Below are 17,257 nucleotides of genomic sequence, written 5' to 3' on the forward strand. Positions count from 1 at the left end.
CTCACTGCTGCATGGAAATCTATCAATAGTTTTATCAGCTATAAAGTCTGTGAAGTACAATAATAACCAGTGTTGCGATATGTACCTGGGTGCAATAATAGCACAAATGTTATGGGGGTAACCAACAACTTTCTCACTGGATTTAGGGCCTGTTCCACAGTAGGAAACATAGGCTTGGTACTATAACTAAACCCATGGTTGTTATTTTGCTAAATGAACACAGTATCAAAATTTCTATCTGTTCACATTTAGACAGTTGTCAGAACTCATCAGAGAAGTTTCTCTGTGCTTCAAGCAGTGGTTAACACAGAAACTCATAACTGGTCCAAGTGAACTCACAAAATGACTATGGAGTCTTTAGCCACAGCAGGACATCAAACTCCTTCCTCAGAGCTCAGGGACCACAGCAGAAGATGGAGTAGAAAGACTGTACGAGCCAGAGGGCAGGGAGGAGCAGAGGGAAACAATGACTTTGACTTAGCAGGAGAGCTGTGCTTATGAACTCACAGCACTTGTGTTTGTGCAGGGACAAAACCTGCACACGATCAAGCCAGGAAACATTCTAGCATGGAGGAGAGAAATTCATATGTTCCTACCCTTGAGTATGTTGTTTTGAATGTTTGGTTCCCAGCTGGTAGAACTGATTGGTAAGGATTAGTGGGTGTGGCCTTTTGGAAGAGAGCTGTCATCATAAGTGGGCTTTGAGGTTTCAAAAGCTCCGTCTTTTACCAGTTAGCTCTCACTCTCGCTCTCTCCCTCCCTCCTCTCTCTCCCCCCTCTCTCTGCCTCCTGCTTGTGGATCACACAAGATCTCAGCTTCTACCCCAGTGACATTCCTGCCCACCTTGCTGCCACACTCTACGCCTTGACAAAACTGTAAGCAAGCCTCTAATCAAATGCTTTCTTTGGTAAGATGCCTTGGACATAGTGTCTCTTCACAGCAAAGGAAAAGTAATCAAGACACTGGAGAAATATAAATAGTTGATGGCTTCTGAGAGAGGCAGAATCAGCTTTTTTCTAAGAGTATGATCCTGGTAGGTGCACCATACCCCAGTGGAATGTCTCATATTCAGAGTGTGTGGGCAGCATCAATTGGACTTGATGAAGTCTTAAGGAAAAAAAAAAGACAAGAAGTTTAAGGGAGGGAATTTGGGAGGAGCTGTGGGTAGGAGAGGGAAGACTATGATCAAAATATACTGTGTGAAATTTTCAAAGGATTAAATTATACTAAAGAAAATTACCAAACCTAATCCTAGATCTGTAATAATATAATCCATGCCCTGCATTTTCCATGGATCAACCCACAGTCAGTGTGTACTGAAGTGAGTCTTAAAACATACTGTTCCAGACAGTCACTGATTACAACTTACCAATCCATCAGAAAGGACTTCTCAATGCCCAAGTAGTTAGTAGCAAGATAGTTTCCTGAGTATTTAGGATTAATTATACTCCTATTTCCTTCTTTTAGTTCCAAAGTGACAATACTGCCTAGATGTATCCACAGAGATAAGGCCCTCTGTCACACAAGCGCAAGCATGGACCAACAGTAAAAACAATTGAGAGGGTTTCAAATAGCAGGGTAACTGACAAATTAGATACCTCAGTCCATAATTAAGCACAGCATTTTGCCACAACTTAGCAATTAAAACTCAATCCTAAGGGAACAGGACCAAGTTATCTGTCCTTATCAGTGTATACACCATCCAGGACTCTTCCAGAATGATGTAAAAAGAGCTCTCAGGAGCAATTCAAGGTTATAGAATCATGACTGCTCCACCCCATAGCTTCTGCATGGGTTGTGCTCACATCCACACAACCAAAAGCCCCCCCCCCCCCTTTCACGCTTTCCTACTGTGTACTCTGGGAAGAGCCACAGCCCCAATTTCAGCCCATCAGCTGTTCAGCCAGGGGCTGGAAACCTTCCTTTCATGAGCCTCCTATACGGCTCAGTTCAAACAAGGCAGAATGCTTAGACACAGCTGCAAGTATTCACAGCCTGGCACACACCATGGGTGACCCTTGACAAGAATCAATTTTATATCTAAGGATATTCTAGAGGAGGGAAAAGAAAAACTAAAATAATGGTAGGCAAGACTAGCCCCTTAACTTGAAATATAATGAAAACGTAAGTTTCCCTGTTCAAACAGCACTACAAATTTCCAAAGACAGTATTTCAAAGATGACCTGGACTTGGTTTAAGTGTGAGGCTTGTGTAATGCACTGGGACCGGAAGCTGACCTCGACCTTGGTGAGTGTGACTAGAGCCCATTTGGTCCATGAATGAGAACCCATTTCTCTAACATTTAACTGGTTGGCTGTGTATTCATGCAGCATGCTGGCTTAGAAGCAGGCTCTGGAGTTAGATGGGTCAGTGCTAATCTCAGCATCACCACTAACTGGCCATGACTTTGCAAAACCCATCTCCCAGTAATCGTGTGCCTTCACCCATAGAGAGGACTAAATACAACCAACCAGGCTGAGGAGAGGCTTAAGTACAAAGACTACAGTTGGGCAGATGAACTAACTCAGCAGTCATCTTAAGTAGTACCCAAGTGAGATGGGAGTCGGAGGGAAGCAAGGTGAAGGAAAGGCATTGACATGGGACTTTAGAAAGCCAGGTTAGTGATGAGTCTGAACGGTCATGTACATGTATGTTTAAGGGGGAGAGGTTGACCACTACATAGCATGTTACATTGGGCACCGAAAGCACACGCCACTTGACAGCTCTTCCCCAAATCCCACTGACGAGATCAGCTTAAAGGCCCATATAGTTTGCAGATGGATTCTGTAGCATTCCATGACTTCTGCTGGTACACTGGCCATCGGGGTTGTTTTCAGAATGGCAGACCACCTGAATTAACCAGGACATGGTCACTCAGGACTACACAATGTTCCTGAAAACAGTGCAGCCCCAACACATGGTTACCGAGGGGTACGGCCTGTACCCCTGGCGCCCTAGTTTCCAGGCAGATTATCTGATAACACAGGTGGCTGTGCAGGGAGGAGGCTTCTGTGGTAAGGTTTCCAAGGCTAGGTACAGAACACAGGCTGGAGGAAGGGCTTCTGGGCAGTTCAGAATCTGGGCCAGGCACCACGCTGGAGCACCTGCCTGTCTCTCCCGGGCTATCCTGGAGTGAGCACATGAAGGGGGGTTGGGAGGCTTGCTAGGCCCATGCTGCTGTGCATTTTCTGGACACCTGGATAGCAGCCACCCTTGGAAGATCACTTTACAATGTGGAGATGCAAATCTTGTGAATTCTGGTGCCACAGCAGATGCTAACACGCTCACTCCCACGGAGGGGAGAGGCACAGAAGAGGGGCCCGAGCCGTGCCTGTGTCACTTCACTTTTCTACATTATCTTGAAGAGAAACCTAACACCCAAACTCAAGTTCAGTTGTATAAAAGCCTTGATCAAGAACATGCATTTCATGTGCAGTTGATTTAGACAAGTTTTATCAGGATATATTTTAAAATAAGAGTCTGCTGAGCAGCACCAACAGAAGCAAAGCAGTTCTACCAAATTCAGCTTTAATGCTTAGCATACCAAAGGCGTTTATCATTTGTTTCTATAAAAAAGACCCTTTTATTTTCTTCCAAATTAGTGCAAGTTCCATTATTCACAGGAACCCAATAGATGTCCCAGTATTTGCTGGTTCTTAATCTATAATCATGAACAAAGGCAGGCTAAATCAGAACCTTAGACAAATAGGATTAAGATAAAATATAACAAATTCTGTGAACCAATCTGATGATCTCAACATTCCCAGAGGGGGAAATTAAGGCAGAGACAGGAAAAGAAAGTTTTGGAGAAACTGAAAATGACTTTTCAGAAGGCGATGGGAGCCAAGCTGTGAGGAGTGGAAAGGAAGCAGGCTGGGCCTGAGGATTCCCTGAGGTGACACTATTAGGGGTAATGTCAGGAGTGTGTGTGTGTGTGTGTGTGTGTGTGTGTGTGTGTGTGTGTGTGTGAAAGAGAGAGAGAGACAGACAGACAGATAGACAGACAGACAGACACGGAATGGCAAGGCTCATCTGACTTTCAGGGATGCTTTTGAGGATGTGTCAGAACCATGAGTGTCAGGAAAGGCTTGGTTCCAGGCACATCTCCACTTTTATCACATGACCCTGCTGGTAGGAGGATGCTCCTCAGAACTGGAGGCTTTTCATTTAGACTTAAAAAGTAGCATGAAGTATGAGCTCGCAAGCTGAGGAGGAGGAAGCTTAAGAACAAATGCAGGCTCAGGCTGGGGAGCCTGTGGCTCGGTCAGTAACGTCTGCTGCACAGACGCGAGGATCCATCCCAGCACCCACAGAGAGCTGGATGGAGCGAGGAGTGCTTGCCACCCTCCTCAGGGGGAGCCCAGACAGAGGATCCCTAGGGCTTGCTGGCCAGACAGTCTACAGCTGAGTCAGCCACAGCCAGGCTCAGTGAGAGACTCCAGCTCAAAACAGGGCACAGGGGTGAGGGTTGTGGCTCATGGAAAAGGTGTTTCTTGTCCTGTGATGTTGATTCTCCTATGTCCTGTGACTTTATTTCTCCTATGTTCTATGAATTTAATTCTCAGGTGGAAGGAGAAAACTGTCTCTAAAAAAACTGTCCTCTGACTTCCATAGGTAAGCTGTGGCCCTTCCCCCACAAACACAAATTAATTAATTAATTAATTAGTTAATTAATTAATTAATTCTCTCTCCCTCCCATCTCTCAGTACTCAAGAGAAGATGGGGATTATCTCGAAGTGGATCAGAGATGAGGACAGACATGAGCAGAAAGTGATTAAAAGCAACAAAAATTCAGGTTTAGGAAGTTGAGTGGACTCATTAGTTTTGATTACTACAATAAGTAGAACAAACATGTTACTTACAAAGAAAACCATTGACTTCCTAGTTCTGAGGTTCAAAATTCTAGTACTGAACCCATTATTTATTCAAGTCTCTTGCTACAGGAAGGCAGGGGTGTACACTGGAGAATATGATCACATTGTAAGCCACAAAACTAAGAGTAGAAACAGAGAGGACACCGCAGTCCTCCTGAGGTTGTTCCCCAGTGACCCACAGACTCACCCGGTCTTACATAGCAAATGTTCATGGCTCCTCCCAACAGCCTGCCTGACCAACTCCTTGCATATGGACCTTTTGGGGCAGGGACACGCAACACATCAAAACCTTAGCAACAAGGAAAGGCTTTGGAGAGGCAGTGGCAAATGTTAGCAACTACGTTAAGCTTTGAGAGCATTGATGGCAGCATGGCCGTGGCCCAGCAAAGCTCCATGATCTGAGACACAAAGATCCTTGGGCCAGCTCACGCAACCGTGACCCGGGCAGAGGGCGATGGTGCACTCACGGCCAGTGATGCCTCACACTAGACAGTGAAGGTTTGCGAGCATTGGATTTCTTCAGTAGAATGGAAAACTCTTCCATATATTAAGATGACTATTGCTTATCCAAAGCCCTTGGAAAGGTTAGGCTCTGAGCACACTAACTCAGATGCAGGCAGTTACTGGTCCCACGGTGTGCTGACACTCAGCAAGGGGGCTACACGAGTCTTCACTCCACTCCCACTGAACTCTAGATGAACCTGACGCCCGAACATCAGTCGTATCGTGTTACCTATTCCTGCTAAATTATTTTGTTATTAATTTTGTTAACAAAAACCCTGCACAAACACTATAAAATTACACAATCAGAAGGGCACCTGGGAAGCTTAAAGTCCTCACTGGAACAGAATGGATCACATTTCAATGGCACTCTGTACGAAGAAGCCAACCCAGTTGAAAATGTCTCACTAATCTCAAACATCAATACATTATTGTTTTACAGATGGAGTCCTTAAATATCAAAAGAAAATAATCTGTCCTGTAAATTTAAAAAATGGCCTGTGGGCCTGTGGTTCTGAAAACCATGAAGTAGGCTTCTGACAGTGGTAAATGAACATTTATCCAAAAAAACTGTGATGGACCCAAGGCAGCAGGGGGGCTTGTGTCTCAAGAGAGGTGGCTTCTCTATAGCTCAGCACAACTTTCTGAGGCAGAAGGGAATCAAATGACAGTAAGGCAAACACAAGGTTCTGAATCACGGGCATCTGTGTGGACCAAATGTGACTGGCAAGAGGGAGGGCTTTCCTCAAGTTAAACTTAAAAACTGGGAACTCCAGGGTGAGAAACTGACAACAATGTTTTGCAATAGAAGACTACATTTCAAACTGGAGAGGACATCCTAACAGCCAAAAACCAGAGTAATGAGACTTCACACAATATCCCAGAATCTGAGATTCTAGCAGGGTCTCTGAGAGTATTCCACGTAACTTGAAGCCAGAAGACAGTGAGTAGGGTTCCATATCCCCCAAATCTTAGACAACCTCACCCTGTCCCCTCTACCCCCACAACCCAAAAAAGGAAGGTTTCTCCTGGGGACTTTGGCCCTCCCCCAGGGAGACGCACTTTCCCTTAGGTGGCGTAAGACAGGAGCAGACTCAGACACATGCAGGAAGCCACTCTAGAATCCTAGAAGTCCCTCTTAGAAACAAGGAGTCAGGTATTCTCTAAGCCCTTATCTTGGTTAGTCTTTTGCCAACTTGATATAAACTAGAGTTAAAGGTAAACAGGAACCTCAACTGAGACAATGCCTCCACCAGACCTGGTGCTGCCCCTGGGTAAGTGGTCCTGGTGGTATAAGGCTGATCCAGGCAGTGGTGGTACCTGCCTTTGATCCAGAACCCAGGAGCCATAGCCTGGCCTATGAAGTGAGTTCTAGGATAGCCAGAGGTAAACCCTGTTTTATGTTATTGTTACATAGACGGTGTCCTAAGTATTAAAAGAAAGTAATCTTTCCTGTAAATTTAAAAAATGGCTTGTGGTTCTGAAAACCACAAAGTAGGCTTCTGACAGTGGTAAATATCACAAAAACCGTGTCTTGAAGAACACAAACAAACGAGGGGGGGGGGGGAGGAAGAAAAGAAAGAAAGCAGGTTGAGCAAGTCATGAGGAACAAACTCCTAGCAGCACTCACTCTTGAGGCCTCTGCTTCAACCTCTGACTCCCCTGCCCCGGCTGCCATCAGTGACAAATTGTGACCTGAGAATTATAAGATGAAATAAATAACTTTTATCCCCAAGTTACTCCTGGTCATAGTGTTTGCCACAGCAATAGAGACTGTCTCTAAGCCAGCACTGAAGCCAATGAGCCGCTAACGACACCTCTGCCTTGTGGTGGCAGTTGGCTGAACTTACAATCTTTTCCTTCTGCTGCATTTTCGATTCAACACAAACCATAAGACATCCCACTGGTCTATCATGTGGAACACTGTGAAAGAGAATGTCTCAAATAATTTTATGTGGGAGAGCTTCTAGACTGTTCTGTGGAAGAAGAAATGGGGCTGGCAGGAAAAAGAGGACCCTCTAAACAATGACTTCCAGGTTCATCTTTCAAAGCATGAGCCACAACATGAGTTATGGTGAACACACCTCAGGAAGAGCCAAGATTGCAGCGAGTAAAATAAAGAATTTATTCAGAGATCTCTTGGAGGCCTTTCATTCTCAAAAATAAGGAAAGCACAAGGGGCTGAGCAGGGATGGCGTGGTGCCGAATAAGGGGTCTTCTACCTGGGCAAACAGCAAAGTCCTGTACATAAAGCTTCATAATCAATTGGGGATCTTAGAATTCCACTTTTAGGTGTGAGCTTTTACAAACTGTTTCTATGTGTTTCTAGTATCCAAGATGGCTAAGTGACGGAGTTGCACAAGCTCAAAGCTAGACTACCATGCAGAGTGCACCAAGCTATACTCCACTCCTTCCCACTGCCCCTGAGGTGGACCAGTGACTGGGGACACTGTTGGTGGCACTCTCCTGTTGGAGAAGAAGGCTCTGTCATGGGGACTCTCCTACCCTCCACAGTCCTGGAACCCGGACAACACCCAGCTGCAGAGGCTTCTAGAGTCATCAGGAGCGTGAGGAACAGGAGCAGAAGTGAGGACAAACTGAGAGTGGGCAGGAGAAAGGAAGCTTCCAGAAGTACCTCAGAAGTCATCACCAACATCCATGGAGAGGGCTACAGCTGCAGCAATGACTTCAAACTTCAGATCCAACTGCCATTTACATTGGAAAGACCTTGATCCAGTTTAATACTAGGCCAAGGCTCCAGTTTAAGGTGGTAGAGCTCACAGAACCATGACTGTCTGCCAAGGTGGCACCATGACGGCTTGTCAAGGCAGAGCCTCTTTTTAGGAGGGGTTTATTCTGACTTTCAGTCTGACTGGAGTTGGCTCTTGATGTTCCAGGGCTTCCATCCTGTTCCTTTCCTTAGATCTTCCCTGTGTGCCATCTCCTCCCCACTGCTTCCTCCCAAGCCATGGGAAATCCACTGTGCTATGACTTACTGCTCTCAAAGTCCTTTCCAAACAAAATGATAGAAACACAGGTATTCAACCAAACCCTCGAATCTCACTGCTTCTATCTTGGAAGTTGCCTAAGACATTGAAGATGATAATATTGTCACCATTACCTTAAGATCTGTTATCTAAGTTTTAATCCAATTGGACACTACTGTGAGGTGAGGGTTTCTGTTGATAATCACATAAAAATGAAAGAGCAAAGCACATACAAATCTCATTGCAGGGGGCTAGATATTGTACTTGGAAAGCTCCCATGCGTTGGAAGTCACGCACGGGTGTTTCAGTTTTACTAGTGAGAAACACGGGAGAGCCTAGAGCTGGTGCTTAAGTATTTGGTGCTGTATGAATTTGGGGCTCAGACAGAGTAACCTTTAAGAGGGCACTCACCTCCTTTCCAGTGGGCGCCCGTCACTGGAGATGCTTCGTGGGATGTTGGCGGCTCTTTCCGGAGGGGGCATTTTCCCATCTCCCTTCCCAGCATTCAGCCGTGAGGTCATGGGACTCTGCAGCTGAGATGGAACCTGGGGCGAGTGAGCACCCTTGCTGGCATTCCGCTGCCATTTGTTATTATTGCGGAAGGGAAACTTGAACTCATAGGAAATGCCTTCATTCATCTGGTACTCCATCACTGGCATGCGGTAGGTTTCTGAGCAACTCCTATTAGGAGGAAGGACCAGAAGAGAATAATGATCACTGCACCTTGTCACGCTGGTTGAGACATGCTGACTCCCATTAACAGCCCTTCAGTCTCTGGGCCTTGCAGGTCTCCTTCTACAACCTAGTCACACCCCCAGAGGATCACACGAATGTTCCTTTACTCAGTCCCAACTGTGGAGACTGGGACGAGGAATCTGTAAAAACTAACAGGGCCCAGGTCAGCTGGGAGCATGGAGAGCTGAGGAGGGAAAGGCAGCTGGAAGGACCACAGAGCAGGCAGCTCAGTACAGACAACAGGCAGCTCTGCACGGGGAGGGCAGCTCTAAATGAGCTGGGACCCCAAGAGCCAAGAAGTCAGGCCAGGAAAGACCCCCAAGCCCAAACAGACCCAAATTCAGCCTAGGAGGAAGAAAACTTACTACAGAAATGCAATGATTTTTAGTCCCCCATAGAAGGCCAAGCATTATCTGAAACCAGACTGTGTTTCTTTTCAAAGGAAAGAATCTTTCTGAATGACACCAATGGCCAGGGACACAGATCCTGTCAGTTCTGTTCCACCTGAAACATTTGTCCTGAGAAACCTACATTCCATTCTTTATACCTAAACAACGTAAAAGAGATTCTGTCTGTTCTGTATCCCTACTACAGAATGAACCTGCATCGGGATTTCATTGTTATATACAGAGACTGCAGGTCTGAGAAGCAGGAGGGAAGACTTGAAGGAGGGTGAGCAGCTGTGAAGATAATGGAGACTGATTCCAAGGCAACAGGAGGAGCTGCACGGATGAGCCAAGGTTGGAAGCTTAATATTAGAAAGCAAAACGAAATTAGTGCAATTGATTTAAGATACTTTGCTTTACTCAAAATATCTAGATTTGTATCATTTTAACATATAGTTAGCATTGAAAAATTACTGAGCTATCTTATGTTTCTATGACTCTTATGCAGTTCATGGAGAACCAAACCGCCATTTCCTACTGCCTTCAAGGCAAGGCCCCCTTACTGGCTTTGTATCCTATTTGTGTAAAACCTAAGACTGACAGATGAGCCAACAGCGGGCACTCATCTGAAGGACAGGCTAATGGAGCTCTAATGCCTTATGTAAGTGGTCATGACACTCTGAAGGACAGAGCTAACGGAGCTCTAATGCCATATGTAAGTGGTCATGAAAGCTTGCCATGGCCTCCTGGGAATAAAATGCGGCAGTGACGGTAACTGGGACTACAGGACGAGGATGGATCCTAATTTAGCCATACTACAGCAGGTCCACAATGGGGGAGACAGGCCAGGCTTACTGTCATCCCTTATGAGAGAGTGTCTCTAACTCTCTGCAGATCCTTCACCCACAATGAATCACATCTACAAAGTGCAGCCTATGACAAAAGCCCCTATTGGAAGCCCATCTGGGTCTGTGGTCAGCAAGCATTTCAGTGTTTAATGTGACCAAAAGGCAAACTAAACCCTAATGCTAAAGCAGACTAGTATTTAAGAACATTTGGGTCCCTGGCTGTGACTTTGGCTCTAAAGAAGTACGGGACTCCTTTAGATGGAGCTGATCTGGAGAATGAGATTTGCACGGATGAGTTCTAGCTCAAAGGAGGCATGCTCTCACTTTCAAAGCAAGAGAACACTTTGCAACCCACTCCTATTTAAAAGATAATTTGACTCTCAAATCCCCAGTAAGAAAAATAACAGTCCTAAAGATAATTTGGTCTTTTTATGTGAGTGTCTTTAGCTCTTGAATGGCCGTGATTACAGAGCAGCACCCTGCAGAACAAAGCTGCACCATCGAGCGCCTCTCTAACCCCAGCCGCTACTCTCTAGTGGATGAGCGGAGTCCCAGAGGTCAGACACTGGAGATGCGATGCAGGGGGAGTGGGCGGGGATGATGAGGGTACTTGGGCGGCCCTCTGGCGGGCCCTGGGGACCCTTTCACTGCTCTGTCCTCTCTGGGCAGCGCCTTGCATTTGTCTCACTCACTTATTAAAACATGAAGCAGCCATAGAAAAATGAAACAAGGCCCAGCATGCCCATGGCAGGAACTCAGAAATATGGCTTTGCTTTATGCCCCTTCTCTTAAACAAGCTACAGTTTGTGGAAGGGTTGGCCTATTTCCTAAGAATAGGGAAAAGGTCCTTGATTTTATAATATCTAAATATTCTGGGGGGAGGATTGCACTCAAGCTAACCTCCATTTTTAAAAGCTGCCTTTCCAAATGCATGTGCATACACACTCGAGGCCTGCTTGACATACGGCCACTGTTTGGCTGCCTAGGATGATCTCAAGGTCCTGCCTGCCAGGACCAAACAGCACTGGGTAGAGAGCTTGGAGGAGGCCTGGCCCGCCCACCCAGGGCCCTAGGAAGACTGACAGAGAGGAGAGTAATTACTCAGAGAACAGAGTAATTAGTTGCTAGGAAAACAGCAGTGGGAGTGTGAAGTGCGGAGGGAAGAGACAGAAGCATCCTCCTATTCTTTTGAAAACTGTAGCAAGGTGTTAATGCTTCAGCTGTTCCCTCTGAAGCCATGTCTGCAGAAGCTTTTTAGGCCCCCAAAGATATCTGCACAGTGCACAACGTCCCACCTGCCCAGAGCAGCTAGTAGGAAGGGCTAGGGCCCAGCAGCTCTTCAGCTCAGCACCTGACATGTGCGGGCAGCAGTGCACACCTGGAGAGGATGGCTACGGGGGTTTCCAGTGGAAGACAGATGTGACAACTACACATGGTGTGTGGGAGTCACCTGCACTGATGTCAGAACAGGTTGCCCCATCTGGCCTAGTACAGCCTTTTCCAGATTTCATGGCAGTAGCTTACAGTGCAAGATGCTAAAGATGGGTGGTGCGAATATCTTGTTGCGGGAGACTTTCCATGTAGGAACCATAAGCCTCACAAAGAGGACAATTTCTCTCTGGCTGCCCTGCCTATTAAGAGATGCCCCATGTGGTCCAGCAGCTGCAAACTCAGACCTACCTCCGTGGGGTGCAGTCTTCATGAGGAGGGATAATGACAACTTTCACTGTGACTGATGTTCTCAGGAGATCGATCATCTGTTCATGGCTCAGGGTGGCCACTGCCACCTTGCAGATCTCCACCAGGCGGCTGCCCTGCCTCAGACCGGCTTGCCATGCATACCCATAGGGCTCCACATCGGCCACGATGCCCTCATAGTTGACATGGAAGCCAAGTTGTCCTAGCCCATTTCTTCGAAGAGTCATTTCCACTGATTCACAACCTTTAGAAACAAACTGGACAAGGAGATGAGAGGTATGGGTTAAGTGCTGCACGCTATTCAACAGTGGACTCGGGATTAAAGACAGTGCTGCCTTTGGCTATTCCTGACATCCTGGAGCAGGTTGAAGGGCAGGCTGGCTACTCCTCTTCCCTAGTCTCTATCCGGTAGGTAGGAAAACACAACACGCTGGCTGCCTCCACAGGAACCTGTGGCTTTCCTGACATTACAGAAAAATCTAGGATAGACCTACAGAGAGCTGGTAACAAAGATAACCTGTATTCTGCATCCAACAGCCCTTACAAAACAATCCATGGTGGGTTTTTAAGAGGTTTATTGCACAGCTTTCTCAGCAGCTATAGCAACAGCAGTCCCCAGGGCAGTAAGAACGGGTTATATGCAGGAGAATCATCCGCATACGCCCCAGTCGACATGTCGTCCCATCTGCCCAGGGCTGCTACTCTTCCTCAACAAATAGTGGAAAGCAGGAGTCAGATAGACTGTGCTGCTCCGCTCATCAGCACAGGGATTGCCAGAGTATCCAATCATGCCCCACACGCCTCTGTGCCCTGGCTTTAGTCTGCGGAAACCCCGAGGAGTATGCATGGCAAGAGCAGGCAGTCTCACCTGCAGCCGTTTGACGATTTCTTTGATCTCTTCACTGCTAACGAAGCTCTCCACAGACACACACTCTCCCCGCTCATAGAAGATCTTGAGGCTGGTGTCGCTGGAAGTCCAGCCTATCACATCTCTGCAGGAGCAATTGAAAGCCACACTCTTGGTTTCCTGCTCAATGAGGACGATGAACTCATTGGAGATCCCAAGGAGGCAGTCGAACTCCATGGCCTTATTGTAGTCTTTGGCCCGGACTGCCCACACGATGGCCCCCATGCTACTGAGCTCAGCTCCTGGATAAGGCTTAGACTTTTCCTTCTTCTTGGAGGCCAGAGAAATAAATGGAAACTTGCCAGAAGGGTCGATAGGAGTGTTGGTGACATTCTTTTCTGCCAGATCCTTCAGGTATTCCTGGCGGGTCCTTGTTGCCATGGCCCGGAACTTCTCTGATTTATGAGCAGCATTTTCTGCATTAATCACTTTGGCCAAAAGGAAGTCCCTGAACACGTTTGACTTGGGAAAGGTGACCCCTTTAGGGATGGGAGGTCCAAAAGAAGGCACATCTCTGGACCTGGTGACAGCCACACTGAGAGACAAAGCAAAGAACAAAGGATGAGCCACGTGTAGGTGTGTCTGTCCTCTATTACAGCACAGACGAAGGGCCAGTAGTACAACACTGCTCCAGTGCTGACATCCAAGCAACTAAGGAAAGGGGGTGAGCATATGTTTGGGTCTGACAATCCTTTTTGTGCAAGAAAGGACACAAATTTCTGCTTAATTAGTAAACTTTTTAGTTTACTTAGGTTTTTTCCCCCCAGGCAGACTCTTTTTACCTAAAAATTTAAAGTCAAAACTTCCCTTCTTTGGCAGGTAGGAGACAAATAATAACATCATGGGGGCTGGTCATGTTGGCTTACTGTAATGTCCCACGCAACAGAATAAAAGCTATTTCAATACCTACAGAGTATATCCAGTGCAGGTTGCTATAATTACACAACCTTTCAGAACAGAGATTCTGTCAGAACACAGATGTGTCCTCCACTTGAGTCAGAATGGCTGCAAGCAAGATACCCATTTCATCAGGGAACTGTCAGGAGACACAGGGCCTGTGAGAAATGTGTCCTTTCTAATAAAGCAAGTACTGTCTGCTGGCCCATGTGCGAGGCATCGTGTGTGAGATTAGATTAAAGCATACCTTTGAAATAAAAACATCAATACCAATTATGATTTTTATAGAAGTGCCACAATACTTGGAAATCATGTTTTTTAACAGAACTATTCTTTGGTCCAAATGTTCTGCTTTTGGTCTGTGGTTCTGCAAGAAGCACACGTCCCTTTCCTGTTTGTCGTGAGTCAGACTGACCTATGAAAGCTTGTTTCCATCACTGGTTTTGCATACACATAGCTAAAAAAAAAGGCCCATGAAAAATAACCATTAACATCTGTACTCACCTACTAATTTTAATCTCAGAAAGAAAAATATCAAACTTTCCTAAAACAACAAAAGTTGGATAGAAATAAAGAGGCTATATGTCATACACCAGTCTTCAAGAGCACCCTGATACCCTCAGCCAAGCCCGACAGGACAGGGCTAACGGTGCCGATCCCCCTTTCCACATGACTTAAAATCCCGTTGGCCATGAAACTGTGCACGAGAAAATGTTTTATGTGAGTTTACAAGAGAAAGAATATAACATCAGAGTGTTTTCAAAGTAAACTTATGGCCCTGCCTCACTCAGGAGCTGAGGCAGGAGGATATTATAAGCTTTAGGCTATCCTGGGATGCACAGTGAGTTTCTTAACAGCGTACAAAAGACCTTGGCTCACCCTCCCATAGAAGGGTTGAGGGAGGGGCTCTCACTTTAAGATATTGAGCTACTTTTAGAAAAAAAAGTCTTCATCTTATAGAAATGGGATAGATAAATCTACAAGTGAAGGTTTTATACTTAGAAATTATACTTAGGTGAAATGGAAAAGCTATAAATGACATATGCTTTTCACAAGTTTATCTTTAAAGAAGACTACCTGGCTCACTTCCTGACAAAGGGAGGTGTCAGCCAACACCCATGCTCCAACTGTACAAGGGAAGCCCCAGACTCCCCCGTGCACGCATTAGGCCTAATTACACACTATTACAAAGGCAATTCTTCTTGTCAATGTGAGCTGTCTGGCTTGAATGCTGACAGCTGTGTAATTTTAATTTGATCATGTTAGCTTCCCCCCTCTTCTGAAGCTGAGCAGAAAATGCTGAAATCCAGATTTGGTAAATCTTCCACCAGGAATCCTGTGAGGATCCAGAAATGTTTAATATCTTTCATTTTAAAGTTGGCAATTCTTTGCTAATTTCACTTGGACCATTATTCTTCCTCAGGAAGCAGCTGTGGTTTTGCTGTAACTAAAGAGAGGTGCTCACTCAGCAGAGCTGTGATCCTGAGCACGTCTGCTTGTCCCTGAGCCTACAAGAATATACAGATCTATTTATTAAATGATAGAACTTTAGACAAAAACACACTGGCAACTTACCAATAATTAGAAGCTTCTAGAACGAACTGTGAGGGCGAGAACTGAGTCTTCCATGTAATTATCCGTGATTCACCACAGATGGGAGGTAAGTGATACACACAGTACTCAAGTCGGCAGTGTTAGAGACAGAACCCTTGGGAAGACAGCGAGGAAGAGGGCCTAGACGCTGCCTCTCACATGGTTTTGTTTTAACCACATTAACTTTCATGGTTCCACAAAGTTAACAGGCTCACTGACTTAGATGACACAGATGATAAACTCTCGATGGTAAGGCCTGGTTTAAGCTAATTAGAATATTTTGTCTCACTTCAAAAGGAACTTTGTCTACAATATCTCAATATAGATCCCTAAGGTTAACTATAAACAGCTCTTGCTATTTTTACAGTGGATTCCCAAGGCCTCTCCTCAGCCACACTTACCTTAGCTCCTTTGCTGCACTGTGTCTTGGCAATGACCCACCCTTTCTAGGCCTGTTTGTTCCCTTGGCAGCATAGAGGACTCAAACCCACCACACAGGATAAACTGAGCTTAGAGGCTGAAGCAGTCAGGGAAGGACAGCATTGAAAGGGGTTTTAGAGAGGTCACTGGCCCCCAAACTTCCATAAAATGGAGAGCTTCACGTTAGACTGGCCTTCAGTCTTACATTCTACAAAGGAAAATATGTGTGTGTCCATTTTAATCTACAGATATATTCTCCAAAGTCCTTGAAAACAACAGGAAGACCCAGAGTCTGAGCAGTGTTTATGTCTGGGTAAACAGTGGGTACAAATCCATCACTTTCCAGACAAACATGATCTGCATGGCTCTTGGAGTGTACCAGGGCTGAAGGCAACTGCTGAGCATCAACAACAGAGGCCCCGCCCACTCCACCCCCACCTCCAGGAAAGGACTTCACCTTTCCCCTTCTCTCCCTTTACCTGATAATGGATCACCCACACAAATCTCCTGGCCTAAAGACCAGGCTGTGTCTGCTTGGTCTGGATCTTGTAACATTCACTAGCATCAAAGACTTTGAATGAAGTAATATATCTAGGCACACGTCAGCTATTTAGTAAGTAAGGGCGTTCTAAGGACAGTTGAATAGATGTACTAATGCAAACAGAGCAGATTATGACAGTGACAGCAAGGCCAGCCTTTGGGGCTAACTGGCTTGGTGCATCTCTTGCCTCCTTTGACTACTTCTTAGATGAACCTCACACACACCTTCTTTCTAAGAGAAGAGTCCAGGCAGGCCTGTGGATGTACATGTACCATACACCCTTGGCTACTCGCTGGATTTGAGCAAATCCTACAGGCAGTTATTGATAGCACAGAAGAGAAAATTTGAGATTCCTTCCAGTAATTTCACAAGCTGGTCTAACTCCAATGCCCTTTGTATTAGATCACACCCACTCTTGAAAATGCAAACCTTTCTGAGAGAATAAACATACATGCTTTTCTAATATAGCTACAAGTCCCAAATTAATAAATGGCCTATAAAGACAATAGGTCATTTTTATAATTATTTTGTGCATGTATGCTTGTACACATGGACATATTATGATTTCGATATGATCCACACATTGAAATTAATTGAGAGAAAAAAATATTAGAGACTGAACCCGAGGCCTTAGGCATGCTATCCTGAAATCAACCCATCCTTAGTAACTTCATTCTCTAGGGTCCTGTCCACTTCCCTTACGACTTTCTCTCTAGCAATGCATCTTCTGCAGACCCTGGACTGTTGTCGTTCACAGAGTGCCTTCTGTGGAGTATAAACCTGCTCCCTGATCATCTACATTATAGTGCCTTGACTAAAAGGCTTGATCACAGTCACAGTTGATTTGGGAAAGGAACAAGGGCAGGGTG

General features: G+C 45.7%; 1 protein-coding gene across 8 annotated transcripts in view; it reads right to left on the minus strand.

The window, feature by feature from the left end:
- Positions 1–17,257, minus strand: part of Sipa1l1 (signal induced proliferation associated 1 like 1) — a 258,641-nt gene that overhangs the window by 41,065 nt on the left and 200,319 nt on the right. For all 8 annotated transcript variants that reach the window (XM_052185511.1, XM_052185514.1, XM_052185506.1 and 5 more), the window contains 3 exons: positions 12,899–13,472; positions 12,013–12,287; positions 8,775–9,044 (listed from right to left, as the gene is read on the minus strand). In XM_052185511.1, the coding sequence (XP_052041471.1) occupies positions 8,775–9,044; positions 12,013–12,287; positions 12,899–13,472 (1,119 nt within the window). The remainder of the gene's footprint in view (positions 1–8,774; positions 9,045–12,012; positions 12,288–12,898; positions 13,473–17,257) is intronic.

Source organism: Apodemus sylvaticus, chromosome 6 (genome assembly GCF_947179515.1).
Source record: "Apodemus sylvaticus chromosome 6, mApoSyl1.1, whole genome shotgun sequence".
Lineage (NCBI taxonomy): Eukaryota > Metazoa > Chordata > Mammalia > Rodentia > Muridae > Apodemus > Apodemus sylvaticus.